Source organism: Aulonocara sp. 'chitande type north' Nkhata Bay, linkage group LG3 (genome assembly GCF_057382095.1).
Source record: "Aulonocara sp. 'chitande type north' Nkhata Bay isolate Kocher_YH1m ecotype deep benthic linkage group LG3, A_spYH_male_GT1.1, whole genome shotgun sequence".
In the NCBI taxonomy this organism is placed as follows: domain Eukaryota; kingdom Metazoa; phylum Chordata; class Actinopteri; order Cichliformes; family Cichlidae; genus Aulonocara; species Aulonocara sp. 'chitande type north' Nkhata Bay.
The window spans coordinates 2,384,253-2,407,521 of record NC_141346.1 but is presented as its reverse complement, the minus strand read 5'-3'; the positions used below and the strand labels follow the sequence as shown (position 1 = coordinate 2,407,521).

At 45.0% G+C, this 23,269-nt stretch overlaps 3 protein-coding genes across 4 annotated transcripts; all 3 read right to left on the bottom strand.

The window, feature by feature from the left end:
- Positions 1–300: 300 nt before the first annotated feature.
- On the bottom strand, positions 301–5,558 carry LOC147333474 (uncharacterized; the record flags this gene model as incomplete). Its single annotated transcript, XM_086285796.1, has 7 exons — positions 301–1,119; positions 3,977–4,018; positions 4,102–4,131; positions 4,288–4,356; positions 4,709–4,858; positions 4,955–5,191; positions 5,276–5,558. Coding segments are annotated over 7 exons (1,038 nt in total), but the record flags the coding sequence as incomplete, so codon positions are not given.
- Positions 1,119–3,415, bottom strand: LOC147333475 (uncharacterized). The gene is made up of 2 exons (XM_086267752.1): positions 3,019–3,415; positions 1,119–1,404 (listed from the first exon to the last, which is right to left on the bottom strand). The coding sequence occupies exons 1-2, from the start codon at positions 3,377–3,379 to the stop codon at positions 1,355–1,357; spliced, it is 411 nt and encodes a 136-aa protein (XP_086123878.1). The 5' UTR covers positions 3,380–3,415; the 3' UTR covers positions 1,119–1,354.
- A 4,817-nt stretch (positions 5,559–10,375) lies between the features above and the next one.
- Positions 10,376–22,518, bottom strand: atp1b2a (ATPase Na+/K+ transporting subunit beta 2a). 2 transcript variants are annotated; one of them, XM_086267433.1, is made up of 9 exons: positions 22,282–22,518; positions 13,443–13,571; positions 13,240–13,344; positions 13,064–13,143; positions 12,855–12,980; positions 12,613–12,672; positions 12,504–12,530; positions 12,252–12,347; positions 10,376–12,153 (listed from the first exon to the last, which is right to left on the bottom strand). In XM_086267433.1, the coding sequence occupies exons 1-9, from the start codon at positions 22,385–22,387 to the stop codon at positions 11,989–11,991; spliced, it is 894 nt and encodes a 297-aa protein (XP_086123559.1). In that variant the 5' UTR covers positions 22,388–22,518; the 3' UTR covers positions 10,376–11,988. The 2 variants fall into 2 exon arrangements, with proteins under 2 accessions (XP_086123559.1, XP_086123567.1); XM_086267441.1 differs by lacking the exon at positions 12,504–12,530 and having other exon boundaries at positions 22,282–22,517.
- Between the last annotated feature and the right edge of the window lie 751 nt (positions 22,519–23,269).

Here is a 23,269-nt window from a genome sequence, read left to right as displayed (position 1 = left end):
ATGGAAACATGTATGATTTTGGTTCAACACACAGTGTGTTTATTTAGCAGTGACCATTTGGGTAATATGTATCAGTGTAGTATCAGTGGGAGGGTTTACAGGGCTGTGTTCATCGTCCAGACCTCAGTAACAAATTTAAAGACGATGAAGTTAGTTTTTCACCTCGTATGCTGAGGTAAACTTACTGACTTACACATCAGAGCTCCACGGCGTCACAATCGGCAACAACACATCATGTGGAGAGAAGAGGAGGAGCCAAATGTAGACAACTGAGGCGAGAGTGAGGTTGAACGAAGGAGAGTCATTTATTAAGGCTGGAAATGTTGACATACATAAAATGTGAAACCAGGACTGGACTCACTGACTAAACTGGGGAAAATAAAGCAAAAAACAAGAAAAACTGGAACATGAGACCAGGATGAACTAGACCATGACGTGAGAGACACAGGAAACAGGCAACCTGACAGAGGAAAACAGACACAACATAAGCACACAAGGGTAATTAGGGAGAGTGGACCTGACGACACACAGGAAGCAAAGCTATACACACTGAACACAGGACGTGGCACTGTCAAAGTAAAACAGGAAACACTAATTCACACAATATGACACAGGAGACGGGAGGGAAGAACGGAAGAACTAGACGAACTTGGAGGACAACGGGAGGAGACGCACATGATGCACTGGGAGAATGTACAGGAGGCACAATACAGACAGAGGACACATGACTTAAGAGACATGCACAGAGGACAGACTTACACAGGAAACAGGGATGAAGTGATAAACTCAAACCTAACTAATCCATACTGACAGCAAACACTAGAACTTTTCTCCAACACAGCAAAAGAGGAACCAAGATACAGAAATACTGCAGATGCTGTCAGTCTGCAGCTCAGAAGGCATGCTCAGTGGTGACATCAGCAGTGACATCATCACCATCTTCAGCCAGTCCCTGACCTCCTCCATCACACTGGCTCATCTCCATGGAGACGGCCGGTTTGTTCGGTGTCTTCCTGCTCCAACAGATGGACAGCAGCAGACCAGTGGAGATGCAGTACGGACAGAAGACCACTAGATGGCAGACGAGTCTCAGCACAGACTCACAGGGAGGAGGAGGAGCTGAAAGAGGAGGACACAAAGGAGGATAGAGAGGAGGAGTCAGGAGGAGGATATATAGGAGGAGTCAGGAGGAAAATACATAGGAGGACTCAGGAGAAGGATACATAGGAGGAGTCAGGAGGAGGACACAGAGGAGGAGTCATTAGGAGGAGACAGAGGAGGAGTTAGGAGAAGGATACATCGGAGTCAGGAGGAGGATAGACCGTCCCATTTCACAAGCTTTGCACTTCCGGCCTTAGCGGTCTTTGAGTACGCGGCCCTTGAGGACCGTTGAGGCTGCAGACCCTGGATTGGGATACAGCCACAGAGGACGATAGAGAGGAGGACACAGAGGAGGCGTGATTAGGGAGGACACAGAGGAGGAGTCATTAGGAGGACACAGAGGAGGAGTCAGAGTCTGTTTTGTCTGTTTGTGCTTGCTTCTCTCTAATCTGACATTCGAGTCATTGGTCAGAGTGATAGCCGTACTACTTCCAGTGTGGTTCCTGATGGTTTTAAACATGCAATTGTAAACCCTTTATTAAAAACCATGTCAACTAAACCTGGCCTTGATCCTTCAGTTTGCTCAAATTTTAGACCCATTTCAAAGATTTCATTCCTTTCAAAGAATTGGAAAAAATAGTTTGTAACCAACTGAATAAGTTTTTAGATGCTAATGGTATCATGGAGGTTTTTCAGTCTGTTTTTTAACATCTACACTCCACTGAAACAGAACTTTTACGTGTTTTTAATTATATCTTTTAGAAAATGATTGTGCAAGTCCTGTGATCATGGTGCGTTTAGATCTTACTGCAGCGTTTGACACTGTTGACCACGATATTCTTATCTCTCGTTTGGAACACCTGGTTGGCATCAAAGGTGCAGCACTGGATTGGCTTTGCTCATATTTGAGGTGCAGAACGTTTAGTGTTAAAGTTGAACATTTTGAGTCCACCAGCCCTCCTTTCTTGTGGGGTGCCCCAGGGCTCAATCCTTGGCCCTCTTCTTTTTTCATTATACCTGCTCCCTTTGGGGTCTACGCAGACGACAGCCAAATTTATCTGCCTTTAGCACCAAATGGCCCAGGCTCCATCCAAATCCTTTTGAACTGCCTTGAAGATGTCAAAGCTTGGATGGCTCTGGACGTTTTGAGTTTCAATGAGAGTAAAACTGTATTTAGACCTAATAATATTTCATGCAACCCGCCTGGGAATTGTGGGTGGTGTGACTCTTATGTTAAACAGCATATGACAAACTTGGGAGTCATTATGGACTCAGATTTTAAATTGAACAAACATATTAGTTCTGTGTTGCAAAAAAGCTTTTTCCAGTTGAGGCAAATAGCAAAGCTGAAGCCAGTTTTGTCAAGACGTGACATGGAGAAGGTAATACATGCCTTTATTTCAACTCGGCTTGACTACTGTAATGCACTTTATGTTGTATTGAGCCAAGGATCTATTGCACATCTTCAGCTTGTTCAAAATGCTGCTGCCCACCTCTTGGCTGGTACTCACAGGCATGAACGTGTAACATCTATCCTGTTCTCTCTTCGTCGGCTTCCTGTTCATGACAGAATCAATTTCAAAGTGCTAACGCTGATTTATAATGATTTATATTTATGACCAGCTGCTTTTGGTTGTCCAATAATCTAGACCAAAAAGTAGAGGAGAACGAGCCTTTTCAATTATGGCCCCCAAACGTTGGAATACGTTGCCTTTAAATATTAGACACACTCCTTTTTTTGAAAGGTTCAGACTGGTGTGAGTTGATATGTTTATTATGTGTGTTATTATATTTTTATGTGAGCGTCATGGTTTTATCTTGTGTTTAACTCCTTTGTTTCTGTACAAAACTTTGGGCAAACCTTCCGTTTTTAAATGTGCTGTATAAATAAATTGGATTTGGATCTTCCCCACTGACCTTTGACCTTCAGCTGTACATGGATCTTCTTCAGATCGTCTCCAGCCCTGCGGGTGGTGCAGATGTAGTTACCACTGTCAGAGACTGTGGGGTTTCTCAGAGTGAGGCTGAGGTCTCCAGTCTGCAGAGCGTCGACTCTCATCGATGTTCGACTGAAGCAGCGATGGTTCTGATCTTTAAGATCTACTCCGCTCTGCAGACGTATGTGGACTGTTGGGACCTTCAACTCATCGCGGTCCCTCACTCCTGGTGTGGCACTCCTGGAAACATCAGCTGGTACCTGACAGGACAGCAGGACAGACTCCGCCCTCTCAAACACCTCCACCCCTGGGGCATGCTGGGAGTCTGAGGACAGAAACATGAAGCAGGTGTGATCGAGTACAATGAAATGAAGCTGCAGGACAGAAGAACTCCAGAGGTGAACGAGGAGATGATACTGAAGGATAGATGTGTAGCATCTAAATCACACATGGTTTTAGGTCATTATGGGCGGAGTCTCAGAACTTTAACTGCAGTTTCAGACCCTGCTGCTGGAAACACACGACTCATCATGCAGGGCAAATTTCCAGCCTGTAACTAGAGAAGATCCCAACATCCATCCTTTTCTGTTAAAGATGATCAGAGTGCTAAAACAGCTTTTTTCTATATGTGCTAGTCATAAATCATCTTTACTCCTAATCAAAGATATAATTCATATATAAATCTGATCAATACATTAATAAAGGAGAAATGTAGCTTGAGCAGTGAACATTATTTTGTGTCTTCCTCTGATCAGCTGATCCAAGTACAAGAACAGAGAAGCTTTATTTGCCAGCCTATCAGCTTTAAACGGTGAGTCAGATAAAGGAGAGAAGAAAAAGCGGCGGTTTCATGACTCCGAGGATTGTTAGACATGATGATGGAGCAGCCACCACAGAGCACCTACATCACCTCAGAGTTCCCGTTACCTTCAACTCACCTGTAGAAACGGTCAGAGCAGACAGCAGCAGCACACACACACCTGCAACAGGACAGAGGTCACTAAAGGTCACCAAAGGTCAGAGGTCATGATGAGGACAGACAGGTGTAGGAACATCAGCTCACCTGCAGCAGTCAGCAGAAACAGGCCTGAAACTGAAGAACGCACTGATCAGAGATCAAATGGTCACATGACCAAAGAGAAGCATTCAGCCTGCAGTGATTGGCTGTTCCCACACATCAATAACCCACAGCGCCCTCCAGTGGTGGAAACACAGATAATACATGTGGAGAAACATGAAGGAGACTCACAGCAGAGGCAGACGCTCCGTCTCAGACAGCCGTCACCTCCACAGCTCCACAGCTCTGCTCCCCGACCTCCTACATCACACAGAGAAACATCAGCATTTCTGAGCTCAGACCGAAAAGTTTCATGAAATCCTTAATTTGAATCTGCTGCTCTGTGAAGAGATGAAGATGTGACTCCAGAGTCTCCAGCTGAACCATCATCTATGTGAAACCAGATAAATGTCAACTAAAGCTGACCACGACCATTACAAACACCTTCACCTCCAGAATGAGCGAAGCTTAATGGAGGGTGGAGCTTAGCTGGTAGCTCTGAGCATCATCTCGGTTAGAATCAGGAAGTAGGTCATCAAATGTAAAGTCTGACTGTCACTCTCAGAGAGCCTCGGGTTAAAGGGGTTACCTGGTTAGTCCAGGTGAGACATACCTCTCTGTTTCCTCCACAGAACCACACCTCCAACCAGGACCAGGACTACAGGGAGGACCAGGAGATAAAGAGGAAGGGAGGAGGAAGAGTGTGGAGAGGAAGAGGAGGGAGTAGCGAGAAGAAGAGGAGAGGTTGTACTGGGAGGAGAATCTACAGGAGAGATTATGAAGATTGTTCAGTCAGTTCATTATCAGGTCACCAGGCTGGTTTGTATCTATAAACAGGAAGTGATGTTAGTGTCCTGACCTCTGACCCTCAGTCTGCTCTGAGGAGAACGTTCATGAATATCAGTATAACACGAGTAGAGACCTTCATCAGACCGCTGGACTTTAGTGAGGATGTGCTTTGGTTTAGGATTATGTTCAAGTGGACTCCCTTTAATGAAGAAATAAGCTGCAGCTGTTTTCCCATTGCTGCACTGCAGAGTGACATCACTTCCTGTCCACACAGGAAGGGCCGGGATCAGCAGAATCACACCTTTAACTGACAAACAGAGACAAACAGAGTTAATGAGAGCAGAGAAACGTCCAGATGTTGTAGCAGCAGCAGATGAAGCAGCGTGTGTACCAGTTACAGTGATGTTGATCTGATCACTCTGTCCAGAACTGGTTTCACACCAGTAAGCTGCAGAGTCTGACTGGGTGAGAGATGAAAGGATGCAGGAGGAACTATTAAACCGCCCAAAGCTTGAAGCTGCAGCTGCTCCACAGTCCTCAGTGGGTCCTCCTCTGGTCCTCTTCACTGTCCATCCATCAGCTGTCTGTCCATCATCAACACAACTCAGATACACTGAAGATCCTCTGAAGACCTGCTGAAGGTTTGGACTGACAGACAGAGACACTGGAGGACACACACACACACACACACACACACACACACACACACACACACACACACAGTAAGTGTATTTGTGTTCTTGTTGGAGTCTCACTGATTGTTTTCACTTCCATCAACTCACCTGCAGAAACAGTCGGTGCAGACAGCAGCAGCACACACACACCTGCAACAGGAGGACAATCCACAGACTTGAGCTTTTTCTATGGGCAGAAATCTGTGCCACCAGAAACTGAATTTGAATAAGTTAAATTTGAATTTGAATTGCTCAGATTGAATCTGAATTGTAACTTGAATAAATGCTTTTGAAAACTGAATTTGAATTAGTCTAATTTGAAATTGAATTTCTGGTTTGAAAATGAATTGATTTGCTTTGAAACTGCATTTTATCCTTTAAAAATTCAGCTCTCGAATAATTTCAGTTTCACTTCTCACCATTCAGTTTCAGGTCTACAATTCAATTTCAGTTCCAAAATTCAGTTTTTTGGAACTTACATCCGGTTCCGGTTCAAGCGCAGATTAATAGAACTACGTTTTACTAGCGGACCGACCGAAAGTGTTACTGACGGGAATCTACAGCGTCTTGAGCTGAATTAAGACTTCAGAAGTCATTCGTCATGTCGAATGACCAGCGGATAAACTCTCAGGTTGGTAATAAATGTACTACATGTATAAGAACAAGCGTCATGTTAACAAATGATAGCCGTACAGTAACTTTTATGCTTATTGTAGCTATTAGCTCAAAACGCTAATTTAGCGTAGTTTGCCCTGGATTCAGCTTTGACAAACATGATCGACTGTTTCTAGTAGAATTCCTAAGTTGTCATCTTAGACCCTCTCAGAGTACCCCCTCTGTATGCTTGCAGAGACCCCTACAGTAGGGAAACATGCAAAACGGTGTCCAAACCTTTGTGTTTTAGCTTTATTTATGTCTTACACAGCATCCCAACTCTTTAGCTAACTTAATAACTTTAGCTAAAGTGAATAGTTAGTCTAATTCATTAGTGCAGCATTACTGGATCACCTCTGTTTGAAGTGTGTGAAACACACACAGACATCAGCCAATGACTCACATGATCTTCACATATCACAGAATCTGTTTCCATCCATGGAGTCAGAGTACATGAAGGACTGTTTACTGTCAGCTGTGCTGTAACACAAAGTGACCACTGAAACCCTCCAACAGGACCTGCTCAGAGGTCCGCTGTGTTTCGTCTCACACTCTGATCCAATAACTGAGTGAAGGACTCATCGAGGAGGAGGAGCAGAGGAGCCGTCTTCATGGTGTCTGGATTTCAACTGAAGGCGTGCGGTCTTAGCAGCAGAGAGATGCCTCGGGCTCCAGTTTCATCACTTCCTGTTGTCACGTCAGCTGTGTGTCCGGCTCACAGAGGTCCTTCCTAAAGTGTCCCAGCTGTCCCTCTCACAGCTCCATGAAGCTCAGAGAGGACACGCTGACTCTGCAGCCATCCACACACACTCATCCAGCTCTGGTTAACCCTTTCAATCCAGCTGATGGCGCTCCAGAGCTACTGATCTGTCAGTGGATGAAACACTTCATCACTGACAGGCTGATGCTCTCTGGCTGTTTCACACATCTGCAAAAAAACAAAAATACCCCAAAAAGATGAAGTTGTGGTCTGTACAGTTTGTGTCTTCTTCTGTTGCTAAGATCTATTGAAGGCAGAAGAGAAACTGCTGATAAGATCAGCTCAGCTCAGCCCAAGTTAAAAAAAAAAGCTGCTGCTGCTGTCTTCATGTCCAGAGCACGACTCAGTACTATGCTGGACTTGCTAATAATTGGTGGTGTACCAGGGGCTTCTGTTTAAGACTATGTTTGCTCCTCACTGTCACCAGCTGCCCTGTTTCGCCGGCTGTTCGGGACAGTCTGTTGGGGGACAGCTAACAGGGCCTATGCTACCTTCGGCTGCACGGGCTACACAGGCCTGGCTATCAGGTTTTTAGGCCTGCAAAACCGAGTCTCCGGTTCAGTGATCCTGGACTCCAGAGCTACAAATAGCCTACATGTCAGCTAAAAGCTAAGCTAAGCTAAATATAATTAAAGATAAAGTAAGATCAAGTGAGTAAACAGCAGGTTTGCGTCGGATGAAGCACGTGAGGATATGAAATAAGAAGTTCTCTATAAGTTTTTAATTAAATTGCAATGCAGGTAAGCTAAACAAAAACACCACTGTGTGTTGTAACAGGAACAGGAAGAGACACTCTAACGCAGAGAGAGCCAACACCAAGTGAGAGCCCCAGTGTTTCATGTGGTGTGACACCAACAGTCACAAACTGGGAACCACCATCTGCTCACTATGGCCCCGCCCCTCCATGAGCCTGGTTCTGCTGCAGGTTTCTTCCTGTGTTTTTAGTCTGTTTTCTTTGGATCTTTACCTTAAAATATCATTTGGGTCAAAACCTTCGCACATCAACATGATTGTACGTTCTAGTAGTAATCATAATAACATGTTCTGTCCAGGATAATTTACTGTGTAAGATTACAGCCTGGTCTCGTGGACCAACAAACACACGTTCAATAGAAACCTTTAAAACTAGATTCACAGTGTAATTGGAACCAAATGTTTTATGAGGGTGAGACACATTCAAAATATGTGTAATATCCATTTAACTACTGATTGCACCTGAGAATCTAAGACTATATTAACCCTTCCTCAGTGTTAGGTTATTAATCCTTTATTTATCCAGGTAAAAAGGCCATTGATATTGTCATGAACTGGCTGTGAAGCAGGCAAGATTGGACCCTATGCAGACTCGCAGACAGGACTTGAACTCAAAAACAGCCTTACTGCCCGAGTGCTGGAGATACTGCATACAGGAATGTAAACTAAACATACAGGGAAAAACAACAACGAGGGAGGCGAAGACATAAATACACAGGAGGGCAAACGAGGGACCAAAACATAGGAGGGAACACAGCTGAACATAATCTAACTCAGGGCCTGGAGGCCCGGTGTCCTGCAGGTTTTAGATCTCACGCTCTCTACACACCTGAATCAAATGATTAGTTCATTACCAGGCCTTTGGAGAACTTCAAGACATGTTGATGGATCAAGGACACGTCTAAAACCTGCAGGACACCAGCCCTGGAGGCCTGGAGTTCAACACCTGTGATCTAACAAAGGAGACACAGGGAACAAAAGTCATCCATAACTGCACGTCCATAACCATGCAAACTGATTAAACCATCAGATTCTAAAATGGTTTTTAACAATAAATTGTCATCAGTTACATCCATCAGTACCACTCCAACCACCTGTACTTCTTAAACAGTCATCTGTCATTTGAGTTAAAGCTATGTAATCCCATTAATCTCATTAATATTAATACCTTTAATACCAGAACCATGATTAATGTTCAGTCCCAAATGCAGAATCAACATGTTTCTCTCTATATTACTTTTGTAATAGAAACCAGGGGTTCCACTACCCTTACTTTTATTTGTATTACAGGTACAGTTTGAGTGATTGGTATAAGATAAGATACATACACAGTATGTGATTATGGATATGGTTGGAAATATGCAGGACATAAACTATATAGCTTAACATAACTATTGTACCACTACTATTCCTATGTATAGACATGTACACACTAAATATACATATGTATACATATACAGACATGTATACCTGCACATGTCCGTACACATGAAGGTCCATTATGCATGAAGTGGTGACCGTGGATGTTCAGTGTCCAGTGACTTATGACATCGTGATTGAGGAGTTATAAAGTCTAACTGCTGTTGGGATGAATGATCTGCGAAAGCGCTCCTTCCTGCAGCGAGGGTGTTTCAGTCTCTGACTAAAGGAGCTGCTCAGCCCACTCACAGACTCATGCAGTGGGTGATGTGGGTTGTTCATGATGGATGTCAGCTTTACTAACATCCTCCTCTCACCAACCACCTCCACAGACTCCAGGAAACATCCCAGCACGGAGCTAGACCTTAACAGAGTCCTGCAGGTATTTAAGGTTTATTCAAGAGCTAGACAGATGGTACGTGTAGTTTTAGAAATTCGAACAGAAAAGAAGGCAGTCAAAATTATTGGATTTGTGAAGTTGAACTTAATAAACTGTTCGCAAATGACCAGGTTGTTTCGTTGATAATGGCTCGATGAGTTATTCTGTGTTTGATCCAAGCTTCAGATACTGTAGCTGTCCTGATGTCGTGGAAATGGACCTTCCCTCCCCTAGTCGTCACTGTCCCCGTCTCCATGGAGATTGTTAAAATAGTTTTGTTTACTGAGTATCTTTGCATCATCGCTCGACTGCCAAACTTGTTTTGTGATCTGACTCTGTGAGCAAATTGTGGCTCACCTTTAATAACCCACTACAGGTAGCTGTTCATGTAACCTGTTTGACTACAGGATGTGTGGTTACCCTGTCAACTTCAGGTTTATGGCTACACAGTCATGGTAACCATGGATACACTACTGTCTTAAAAACATTATATCAAAGTGTTTGTTGTTTGTGAAGACGCAGTACTGCAGGGTTGTCAGCAGGTGGCAGTGTTGGTCACAGTGACATGTAGTTATAATGGGCCGTCTGGTTGTGATGCATGGCTGTGACCAGCAGAGGGCTCACGGCTCACCTCTGTCTATAACTCGTGCTCTTATATAACTGAGGCTCTTATGTAAAACACATGAAACAGTCTCAGCACTGACAGAAAACTCACCCATCCTCCGGGAAGATGCTCGTCTCCATGACAACATCCTCAGGAACACATCACTGCACAGGTGATGCAGTGATGTGTTCACTGCATCCAGGAGACCCCCCGCCCCCCCCAATGAAATACACATAAGTAGTTTTTTGTTGTTTAATTTCTTGCTTTTTTTTATTCGCTGTTTGAACACAAGGACATTTTCAGGCAGGAGAAATCAACCAGTTACAAGCAGGTAGCAGTAGATGACATCATACAGCGGGAACCTCTGATTGGCCAGGCCCTTTCTTTAAAGGAAGACAATTGGTGGACAGGAGTACAGGTAAGTGGGGGTGTTTCCCCGACGGAGCTGAGGACACTGACTGTGTGTGTGTGTGTGTTGTCATGCTCAGCCCCATGGTGGAAACAGAAACACACATACAAACAAATAAATAACAAACAAAAGCAAACATTAACGACTTCCTACCTCGTTAACTAACTAACCTAACTCACCCAGGTGAGCACTAATTGATTTTCTAACTAAGGAGCCAATCAGCTGCAGCCACACAAAAAGGAAAAGAAGAAACGAGGTGACATCATCACACTAAAGCTGCGGGAATGGAAACTAAAGCTAGCTTCCGATTGGCTGTGAGTTCAGCTGTTTCCGTGGCAACAAACGAGGAGACATTTATCATGGCCGATAAGACAAACCAGTTAGTGAACTGGTTTGTGGTTTCTGGACTGGGAATGATGTAGAAGATGTGGTTCATTATCAGAGAATTGAGAACTGACTCCAGACTGGCTGATTGATCAGTCACCTGACTATGAGGTCATTAATTACTGTGATTGGTCGATGTCAGAGTGTTTCTGTGTTCACATGTCTCATCTCTGACTTTAGTTAAAGAATGTCAGTGTAAACAAACACGTCGTAAACAAACAAATAAATAAACAATCAATAAAGTGTACATTAAGGGATCAATAATTCTCTCTTTGATTCATGCAGACTGATCCACCATGGAGGTGAACACTGGCCTGTCACCGGCCTCCAGTGGCAGTGACATCAGACTATGTGTGCGTGCGGATTGGTCGGTTTGAGGGTGGGTATGTCTGAGTTAAAGCTGCACCGAGGGGTCCTATCAGAGAAAGAAACTGTGTGTTTACAACTACCAGGGAATCCACTGAGAAACAGACACTTTAAACAGTCAGTGAACGCATCGCGATCATGGTCAGTGAATGCATCATGATTATGGTCAGTAAACGCATCATGACCCTGGTCAGTGAATGCATCATGACCCTGGTCAGTGAACGCATCGTCATCATGGTCACATGGTCAGTGAATGCATCATGATTATGGTCAGTAAACGCATCATGACCCTGGTCAGTGAATGCATCATGATTATGGTCAGTAAACGCATCATGACCCTGGTCAGTGAATGCATCATGACCCTGGTCAGTGAACGCATCGTCATCATGGTCAGTGAATGCATCATGATTATGGTCAGTAAACGCATCATGACCCTGGTCAGTGAATGCATCATGACCCTGGTCAGTGAACGCATCGTCATCATCATGGTCACTGAATGCATCATGATTATGGTCAGTAAACGCATCATGACCCTGGTCAGTGAACGCATCGTCATCATGGTCAGTGAACACAACATGGAAATATAAAATACAGCTGGTCAGTGTGAGGCTGTGACAGGAAGTGGAAACATCTGGATGAGTGCAGCTTTCACGTGTTTGTGTGTGTTTGTGTGTGCGTGTGTGTCTGTGTCAGTGTGTGTGTCTATTTGTCGTTGATTCGGAGTTTGAAGGAGACGCGTCCGGCGAACTTGTCCCTGTCACTGCCGGCGGCGAGCGTGTTGGAGGTCACTTTACACTCCACGTTGATGTCTGTGTTCAGAGAGGCGTTCAGGAACTTCACGGCCACTAGAGGCTGAGTGTAGTTCACCTGAGACAGTAAACACATCGCATGTCAGTATTAGTACAGTACTCTGTGTGTACTGAACATGTACATGAGTGTGCACTGAGTGAATACTGAGCGAGTACCTGGGCCTTCTTGCCGTAGTACGGGTAGTACATGAGGTTGAAGGTCCCATTAGGAGGATAATAAGCCAGAGGTCCGATCTTGTCGCTGTCCTCCCTCTGCACACAAACACACTGATCAATACTTCTGATTGGTCGTCAATACGCTTCAATAACCTGTAACTGGAGGTTACTAACACGTAACTCTGCTGTGATTCTGTGATGGAGGCACTAAGGGACTCTATCATGATCTACTTCCTGGTCTGCTGGTCTTACCCACTCATTTTCACCCACTCTGTACCTCTGAGGATGGAGACGACACAGGTGAGATGAAGACAGGTTCACAGACAGACAGACAGGTTTACAGACAGACAGGTTTACAGACCTTTGCTGCACAGGTGACATAAGGAGACTGTCTTTCCTTCCCCGGTAACATCCCGATCACCTGCAGCAGGTAGAAGAACAGCTCGTGAGAATGTCATTGGAGGGTTTGAGGTTAAAAGTCTCTTTTGATTGGCCGCTTTCTGAAACCTACAGACAGGAAGCACTTCCTCCTCTGGCAAAATCATTTTCATTGCAGTAACACTAGAGTGTAACTGGGCTTAACATGGGGGTCAGAGGTCATACCCGGTTCAGTTTGATGAGGATGCAGGGCTGTCCTTTGTCGTAACCATAGAAACGATCCAAAACCCCCGAACACTCCTCCAACATCGTCCGATTGAACTGACAGGAACGTTTGGGATTGTTCCTCACCTGCAGAGAGAGCAGGTCAGACAGGTGTAGGTGAGGCAGACAGGTGTGGGTCAAACAGACAGGTGTAGGTCAGACAGGCGTACCTCTCCGCTGTCCTCTTGGATGAAGTACTCGTCAGGTGTGCATTCATCGTTGGTCTGAACCTGATAGCTGTCGTTGTACGCTGCAGACACACAGGTACAGACACAGGTGTGACAGGTAATCGGGCAGGTAACCTTTCAGTTATATTGATAAGTGGTTAAAGAGGCGGGGCTCTTACGGGACAGGAAGGAGTTGAGATTGTGGATGAAGCCGTCCCAGCTCTCGGTGTCTGAGGTGGAGAAGGTGATCTCCAGCTGGTTTCCCTTTGGGCGAATCATCATCCCTGAAACAGGAAGCAGGTCAGCGCTAATCAATCACAGCTGAGCCTCATGAGCCTCTGTTGATAAACCGCGCCCCTCTCTGTTGTGGGTGTGTCCTCACCTGGAGTGGCCAGCCGGTCCTGCCAGGTGGGCTTGTAGTCGTCGAGTGTGAGCAGCAGGATATACATGGTGAAGGCGAACATGCCCGCCAGACACAGGTAGAAGATCAGGTAGAAGAGCAGGATCAGCCCTGTGGAGGGAGGTGATGGTTACTCAGAGCACAGCATGCCCCTCCCCCGTTCCCTCCTCTAATGTCATCTTTATAATCCTCTTGTGCTTAGCCCCTCCCCCACCCCTCGATTCATACTGAAGTAGGTCATCGGTGTGAGGGGGAGGGGGAGGTACTGTAATCTGCTCAGCCTCTGTTCCTCTTCATCCATCGTCTGATTCCAGCTGACCTCAGAGGGGCTCTGATGGTCACATGACAATATCTATGGCAGACTCAAGCTCGCCGCCATCATCCAACCACTAAGAGAAGACAGAGGTGAGAGAATCACACGCTCACTTCATTTCCTCATCAGACGAAACGTCCTCATCCACACCTGGGAACACTTGCAGGTGACCCTGATGCTAGAGTGCAGGGCTCTAGAGTGCGACCAATTTAGTCGCAAATGCGACCAAATTTTTCAGTGGTGCGACTAAAATAAACGTTTGGTTGCACCTGTGCGACCAACTGTTCGGGTAACAAAAAAAAGAATCTCTGCAACTCTCCGTGTGGTCAACAACAGACACACATTATGCCCCTATCGTGGACTAGACCAATCAGAGATAGTCAGGGGCGGGACCTCTCTGATTGGCCGTGGTCCAGTTGAAAGTGCAGGTGGAAGAGAGAGGTGAGTAGCTTGAATAAAGCGATATCGATTCATTAATGGATTCCACACAAAGACGTGAACACAGAGTGGACGCATCAGAATCAACTTTGTCTTTCTCGGCTTTCTCACCCGACGGCCCGTAGACGGACACGCTGTCGGAGCTTAGCGGTTCTGATGCGTCCGGTCCGCTCTGTGTTTACGTCTTTTTGCGCTGATTCTGAGCTGCAGAGGTTTTGTCTCTCCAACCAAAATCCACCGAGCCAGCAGCAAAAGAAGCAGCAAACTGCGCTTCACATTTGATCAATGTCGTCATGAATTCCCTCTGACTTTTGCTGTTTTGCTTCCACCATGATAAAAATCACACTTCATGCACAGCTCTCTGTGTGTACTTCAGGAACAATTTCCCGTCTCAAATCTGTTTTCAGCATCATTCATTCGCTTATTACCCACCAGTCTACCGTTGTTCACAGCGCTGTGGCTGCTGTCTTTTTCTTTTTTCACTTAAATGACCTCGGCCAAGAAAGCCTAATTTCTGCTGTTCAATACTGAAGAAATGTAAACTTCTTAAAATTGTGCAAAATTGCAGAACATTGTAGAATATTTTTAAGGTTATCTGCTATAAAAAGCCAGACCAGGAAAATCTCCTTCATGTTTTTCTGTGTTTTATTCTCAGTTACTTTCACTCAAAGGCATCTGCTGTGATGTATCACATCACATGTATCAGTACTGATAAATGATCAGAATTATAATATTTCTGACTGTCTGAGGCTAAGTTGAATCAAATCAGGACTTTGAAAACCGGAATCGAATGGATTATAGAAATCAGTGATGATACCCAGCCCTAGTGAGCAGCCTGGGCACGAGAGGAGTGGCTGTAGCTGTGGGTAATAAGAAAAGATGAAAAGAAGGATTGATAACTTTTTTGTTAAGGCCTGATCCGTCTGAAATTCATAGCCAGCTCTGACACAGTGCCATCAATCTTTGAATGCTGAAAAAGCAGCAGTGTGTCAAGGAAACACATTATATGCTGCAATAAATGCACTGCCCAAGTGTCCCCTCTCCCCACTGCCTTTCAGCAGCAGACAGCAGCAAACAGGTCGTCAGAGAAGGCGATGTGATGATTAAGTTTAACATTTTCTACAATATTGACAAAGCACTTTAAGCACAAGTTTGTTAGTTAATAATTTACAAATCAATATTGTCTGTATGGACTTCAATTCCCCCCCCCTAAAAAGTGCAAATGTAAAACTGCGGTGTTAAGCGATGCGGTTGAAAAATTTCGGCGCACTGGTGCAACCCTGGCAAAAAGTTAGTCTAGAGCTCTGATATAGTGGCAGAGAACTGGTGGAGAACAAACAGGTCCTCACTGTCCTGTATGTCCCCCATCACTGATTTCATCCCAGTAGATGTCTTTCTGAAAGTGCAGAGCTGAGTTTAAGGATATAATCTACCCACTGTTGTCATCGTCAACGCCCTGTACAGCTACCTGAATGCGACTCCAACAGAGGTTTTACCTGTTCACTGCGACAGCCAGTGGGCTAGCCTTGCTTTCCTGTCGCCTGTCTCTTTCAGGTGTCTAGTTGGTGGAGCTGACCCAGTTTCAGATGCAGCACACCAGTAGGCCAGTCCCCAGTGTGTTATAAAGAAACTCTGACTGAACATCCAGGTCTCCTTCTTCGCTCCTTATGCTTCCCTGGGTGATCGAGAACTTATCCTGACATGGTGCATTCAGCCATGGATGTCGCACCACTTAATCTGTTTTTAGGTTTCTTTACTTTGTTCCATTAAAATATCTTATAGCATATTAAGCCTTTGTGTGGTCTCTCTCTTCCTTGCCACATCCTTTGAGCCAGGTTGTGCAGTTATTTTGGTCTGATAAGCTTTCTAATGTTTCATTAAGAGCTCTGTACTACCTTGTTAGATTTAAGGCAGTGCTGTCCGTGTTATATTTGTCTGGATAAATTGGTGACTTGTAGGGCTGGGCGATATATCGAGTTTTTTAAAAATATCGATATATTTTCATACGAGATATAAGATGTGACAATATCGTTTATATCGATATAGTCTATGTTACGTTATAATTATACTTGTGGAGCCGCAGGTTTGCCTCTCTTTCGTCCACTTTTGTCTCTACGCAACGTTACTCGGCCTCGCCTCTCCTTCACTGAACACAACTCCGCCTCCCCCATAGCTTCACCTGCAGGCAATGACAAGATGAAAGCGGAAAATCTCCGTTAGCGAGTTACCGCGGATCGCCCCGTGCGTGGGGCTGGACGGCGTCAACGTGTTAGCGAGCTAACCGCGCTAACGAGCTAACCGCGCTAACGACATGCAGCCCGGAGGAGCTGCACGGCCTAAAATCCTTTCATTTTCTCAAAACTCGACAGTGCGCCTTATGTATGAATTCTGGTTGTGCTTACTGACCGCGAACCGATTTTATGTGTTACACAGCGCTCAGCAATCTGTCAAAAATGTTCTAATATGACTTTGCTAAGCTACGGAGCTGCACCGCTTGATGGATTGTCAGAGGATTACGGCTACCGAGGAGGAGCCTCGCGGAGTGATACGTACTGTGTGTGTATAAGGACCACAAATAGCACCTGTTCAGAGACGTGGTGCAGCTGTGAAGTCTCTTTGTTATTATGCTCAGCGTCTATTAGTTTACATTTTGACTGCACAATTGTGAGCTTTTTGTTATGCACAAAAACAACATTGTTTTCTTTTATTTATGGACCATGATTATTTAATAAATGCTGATATTTTATTTTTGAGTAATTTCTTCATGTACATCTACGCTGTATGTAAATAAAAGTGCCCGTGTGACATCTGGGACACAGTGTGACTAAGAACTCTCTTTTTGTTATTAACTTGTAGCTTTAAAAAAAATATCGAGATATATATCTTATATCGCCATCCAGCTAAAAAATATCGAGATATGAATTTTGGGTCATATCGCCCAGCCCTAGTGACTTGTAGACACAAGGTCAACTATGGTGTTCCACAGGGTTCAGTGCTAGGACCAATTCTGTTTACATTATACATGCTTTCCTTAGGCCAGGGGTCTCAAACTTGTGGCCTGCAGGTCACCTGCAGTCCATGTCATCCCCACTTGCGGCTCACATATTGACGTGAAGAAACATTTTTAAAATTATTCAAAAAATGATTTAATATGGATGCAATATGAGCAGAGTTTTACAGGCATAGCGCTAAAGAATGTAGCCTCATGGCTAGGGATGGGTATCGTTTAGGTTTTATCCGATACCAGTACCAAACCGGTACTTTTGAAACGGTGCCGGTGCTCAAACGGTGCTCAAACCGGTGCTTAAAGAATGGAGAACACAAACTTTGTCCAAAAACCTCTCATGTTCAGCTGTTTTCCACTTTTTCTTTGGTCATTTTAGCCTTTTTGGCCAGGGTGAAGGGAGCATCTGCCATCAAACAAGAAGACAGCTGCATGTAGCTATGATGGTGTTTGCTAGTTCACCTTACATGCATTAATGTAATAACGTGGTTAGCCTACTCAACGTAAATTACACACGAACAACATTAAGCTACTCACGCAGAGAAGAACGGCTGCTGCTGCATCATCATCCTCATCATTTCTGCTACACTGGCAGGGCTAGGGGCCAGGACTCTCCTCTTCGGGTTCTTGGGGGATGTTGCTCCGGGTCCGATAAGAGGCTGATAACAGGCACCACACCCGCAGTAGATGTGCTCGGTGTGAGGTCTCGCAGCAAGCTATCAAATACGGCGCAATTCTCGGCTTTTAAAAAAAACGCTATGCGTTGCCAGGTGTTTCATCAGATTTGAGGTGTTACCTCCTTTGACAGCATCACAGTATCAGCTTAAAGCGCTTGTTGCTGCTGAGTTTGCATCTTTTGCTGTGAAGTACAGCCAGACTTTGACCGCTTCGCCTTGGGCATTTTTAATCTGTAGCTCTGCTCTAAAAGAACGTACGTACCTGGACCCGCCTACTATCCTCGAAACGTAAAATGATTGGCTAGAATTCAAAGTGTATCACAGCTCAGGAAAAAAAGCACAGAAATGCTGCTTTTTGGTCTGGTTACTACCGTTTATGTCAGAATTATGTGTGTGTGAGCGTGAGGTAGGGGGAAAAAGGAGAGTGAAAAGTACAGGGTGCCACCCATGAAAAAGCGGAAGAGGGAAGCTTGTAAATACACTGCAGTCATTGAGTCTGTCCATCATAGTCTGGTATGGTGTCTCCCTCCTAAACAGTTGACCTGTCACACTGCTTCACATTGCTAGATATAATTGTACATTATACACTCTGTGGTATTCATTTCCGTAATCCTGTTTTTTATGTGTATAGAATTATTATTTTGTTGGTGCCGTTTACATGTTGTTGTGTTTTACACTGTGGTGCTTCAGAGACACCATCGACCGGAACCAAATTCCTTGTATGTGTTTGCACACACACCGATAAACGTGACTCTGAAAGAAACCACTGCAGCCAGTGCAGAGCTATTAAAACTCGACTGTACGCTGCGTTCACTGCCTCCAAAACAGAAAAGTTGGGACAGCCTTTCAACTTTCCAACAGTAGATTTTGACTATACCGCTCTACCACGTTGTTGATGGTGTCATCTAGCTGCACCTGTTTTGATTGAAAGCATTGCAGCGGCTGCAAGCAATATCATCTGCAAATTATGTTCACGTTTCGGAACATGAGGAAAGCCAAAAACTGCGCTTCCTGCACTTCTGTACCATTGATTCATTAATGTTGAATTCTCTCACAGCTGCTCTATTCCCATGTTGTTGCAGTATATTAATGACTAACCTCGTATTGTGGATGGATTATCTCAGTTGTTCTCCTGACTGAAGTTTGGTCCGTTTACAGCATCCTGCCATGCGATTGCATTTGTCTCTAACCATGAAGAACCTTCACGTTAACTTTTATAAGTGGAAAAAGGTTAGCGTTCATCCTCCAGCTTCACTGTGTCATGCTAACATAGCTGTGTCGCTAGCGATCAAAAGCACATCATTATATAGTCAAGTCAAAATTTATTTCTACAGCACATTTAAACGACTAGTGTACATCAAAGTGCTTCACAATAAAACCGCAATGCGGCCAGAACAAGAAACAAATAGTACAATGATACTTAAAATTGCATTTAGTTGGTGTAGTGCAGACCGAATGAAATTCAAAGCTAATTTAAACAAGTGTGGTTTCAAGCGTGATTTGAAGGATTGAATTGATTCCGATGTATGGATTTTGACTGGGAGATTATTCCAGAGTCCAGGAGCAGCAATGGCAAAAGCACGGTCACCTCTGGTTGTTAAACGAGACCTTGGTTGCATTAGGAGCAGTTGGCTGGAGGATCTTAGTGCTCGCCTTGGGTTGTACAGATCAAGCAGATCAGTTAGGTAGCTAGGGGCCACGTTAGTTAGAATTTTACAAGTGAGCAGAAGGATTCTGAAACCAATGCGATATTTGACGGGAAGCCAGTGTAAGTTAGCGAGGACAGGGGTGATGTGCTCATGCCTTCTAGTGCCAGTTAAAGGCCACACGCTTGATCTGGTATTGTCATCCAGTCTGGACGTGTGCATTACGGATGTACGGATCACCAGCTTCTCCGCGGCCGTTACTAACTCTACTTTTTATGATATCTACTGTAATACAGCTATATTGTTTGATGAACTTGCTAACTCCTTTATTTCAACATGCTCCTCGATTTCAGACATTGTGGCTCCATTAAGGACTTAACGCTGAAGGCCAATTACCAACCATGGCTGAATGAATCCACTCGCGCTCTCTGGCGGGAATGTCGCCGAGCTGAGAGGAGATGTAAAAAAGACAAACTCCAGGTGTCCCTGGACATCCTGCATAACTGCCGATCAAAATATCAGAAGACTGTCCAAACTGCAAAAGCTTCATTTCTGTCAGAAATTATTACTAATATTTCAAATCTTCTAATCCCTGCTCTGCTGCTCAGAGGGATGCTCCCCAGCTCTCTGTGAAAGGTTCTGAAATTACTTTATAGATAAGATCTCAGCACTAAGGGCGCCATATCTGCCGGCAGTCTGAATGCTCTATGGCTTTTCAACAGTTTGAGCCCGTATCCTTTTCAACTTTAAAAGAAATAATTGATCGTTTGAGAAGCTGCAGTACGCTGCATGACATTCTTCCTTCCCGCATTATTAAGGAAGCTCTGATTACTATTGGACCCTGTATCTTACTTTTGATGAACTCTTCCTTGTCTTCAAGCACGCAGTTGTGCAACCAGTTATGAAGAAAAGCCACTCTGACCCCAACGCTCTTTCACATTACAGGCCGATTTCTAAACTTCCCTTCATGTCGAAAATGTTAGACATGAAGGGAAGTTTTATCTACCGGCTAGCCCAACTTCAGTAACCCTGCAAACGTCACTGCTGTTTAGTTTTCTGTCTTCATTTATGTTGAAGTGACAGCAGAGCTGTGTGCACGTCTTGCAGACGTGTTTCTTCACTGTGACCTCTGACCTCTGACAGGAGCTCAGAGAAACACTGTCACTGCTGTGAACACTGATTCACTGTGTGAATAAAGCTGAGGTGACTGGTTCCACCCAGAGCTCTACCACCCCTCCGTCCTTCCAACAGGCCTTCCACAGGAACTCCATCAGCTCTGTCCAAACACACCTTGTTCCCCTTCAGAATAATCTAGAACCTTCTATAACACTGGTACCCCCTCAAGGACCAGCTGAAGATCATTTTAACAAGAACGTCTCCTGAGCTCCCTCCTGAAAAAACGCGACCTCACTGTGGTCTAACTGCCTGATTCTGGATGTTTTGTCTCCACCCCCTATGGTCATGTGACCAGTAGAGTGACTACAACCTCCATCTGAGTCAGTGACATGTTGTACTGTCCCTTTAAGAGTCCTCAGGAGCACACTAACATATCTGCCCGTGTGTGTGTGAGAGAGTGAGTGTGTCTTAATCTGGATTAAGCGGACGAGTTTGATTGGATGGTACTCTGAACACACACACACATTAAAGAATGACCTTCATACAGGACATGGCTGTCAGAGGGCGAGCAAGCATCACTCTCACTCAGAGAGAGAGAGGCTGCCAACATCACTGCTTCAGTATTGGTCGTCATGAGAGCGATCAGAGCTGATCAGGGTTATTGATCAGCTGTGATCAGTTATCAGCCTTCACTGTAACAGAATCAGACAGACGTTCCTCCTGATGTTTGATCACATCGACTATCAGTAACTGAAGTCTGTGACTGTATTGATCTCTGAGTCCACCTGTGACACAGCGAGCTGATTGGACCGTGGAACAGATCACCTGAGGATGGAGCTCTGAGCTCACAGACACACCTGGAAACAGCTGGAAACAGCTGTTCCTGACCTCAAACACACCTCTTCAGGTGCAGCTGACTCAGTCTGAGACAAACCAGATTTAAGCCGAGGTGCAGACCAACAGAGCTTTCATCCAATCAGAAACAGCCTGGGACGATCACCTGGATGCATCCAGGTAAGCAGACGCTCAAGCAGTGTAAGCATGTACAATGAGATTCACAGCACCTCCTCCCCACGTGTGGAGAGACAAAGGAGGCGAGGTGCAGAGTTCTGTGGTGCTATAAACATATGAACGGTCTCATCTTAAACAATGTCAGAAAATAAAGCACTCTGTGTGTGATCTCTGCTGTGAGTGAGCCCAGCAGCAGACAACAGGACGACTGTAGCAACCCACCTGTGACAGGCAGGTACACCTGGACAGGTGGGAGCACCCTGCTGACATCAGGAGCTCAGGTGTGTTAGTGCCGTCCTCAGCAGGTGTTCACAGGTAAGCCCTCTGCTAACAAAGCTCCAATACTCATTGATTATAATCAATACATCAGTTCAGAGCTAAAACATCCTGTCTGCCCCGAGGGTCCCGCCCCACAGTTTGGAAAGCACAGCTTTAGTTATCGATTAACCGGCTGCCCTCTGCTCAATCAATGATCAGCGTGTGGCTGATAAACGGACCGTTAGCACGATCGATCCGCGTGATCGATCAGTAATCAATAATCAGCTGTGCGCGTTCACAGATACCGTGAACACACAAACCGATTCGCGGAGACGCGCACGGATACCACGGTACTGACCCCAGCTGGCGGCGGTCCGGCCCAGCAGCTCGTGCGTCCTCGGGTTCCAGAAGAAATCCCGCCACTCACTCGAGCCCTTCCGGTCGTCCTCCTTAGAGCCGGACATGATGGAGCTGGCGGAGGTGATGGAGGTGATGAAAGACGAGGTGATGATGGAGGTTCTCCAAGTCCCTGATGACGAGGATGCGGCTGACGGAGCGCGCGGACACTCGCTCTCCGGGATAAACCCCTCCCCTTCAGCGCCCGCTGACGTCACCGCCCGGCTCGCCAATCGCGGCGCAAGGAGACCCCGCCCTCTGCGGGATTGACAGACCGTGACATCATAGACCAGACCGTGAGGGGGAACGTGACCGTGACGTCACTCACGTGTACCATAACCAGCAGCTGATCGACTGAGAAGACGTCATCACGCACGACCAGTTTATTAGAAACACCCGAGAACTGTAATCAGAGTATTTAGTAATCCCCGAGGAAATGACAGTAACAGTACAAGTACCACAGGTTAGTATATAATTATACTGACACACTACACACACTGTGTACAAATACTACAGGTTCATACATACATGTGTTAGTTATGATGATGCTGACTACATATTTGTTTGTACTTGTAAATCACAGAGCAGCTGATGTCATCAGCAATAACAAACCCAGATTCATCCAAACTGAAATTGTAGTTTATCTTCTAAACACTACGACTTTACTGAAGCGTGATGTATTTAATGTAGTTACACTGTGACACTGGCTTTACTCAGTTTGTAGATGTTTGCCGTAGACTGTATTCAGTGTTCAGCTTACAGTCAAAAATTATTAAGTCTCTGACAAAAAGTGTTTTTAAAATGTTGTCTTATTTCTTTAAAGTATCTGAGTAACAGTTCGTACAGTGTGATCCAGTGCAGCACGCCAGCTATGGGACCAAAGAGCAACTGTGATGTATTTGAAGCAAAGACAAAATAACATTTACAAACGTAAAAACAAATCTTAAACA

Bases quoted from the DNA above. Each gene is read 5' to 3' on its own strand.
- LOC147333475 (XM_086267752.1), bottom strand. From the start codon at position 3,379: ATGTTTCTGTCCTCAGACTCCCAGCATGCCCCAGGGGTGGAGGTGTTT. The intron at 1,405-3,018 runs GTCAGTGGGGAA...ATCCCAATCCAG, and splicing joins TGTACAGCTGAAGGTCAAAG to GGTCTGCAGCCTCAACGGTC.
- atp1b2a (XM_086267433.1), bottom strand. From the start codon at position 22,387: ATGTCCGGCTCTAAGGAGGACGACCGGAAGGGCTCGAGTGAGTGGCGG. The intron at 13,144-13,239 runs GTAAGAGCCCCG...GTGTGTCTGCAG, and splicing joins TCTCAACTCCTTCCTGTCCC to CGTACAACGACAGCTATCAG. The intron at 12,673-12,854 runs GTATGACCTCTG...TACCTGCTGCAG, and splicing joins TCCTCATCAAACTGAACCGG to GTGATCGGGATGTTACCGGG.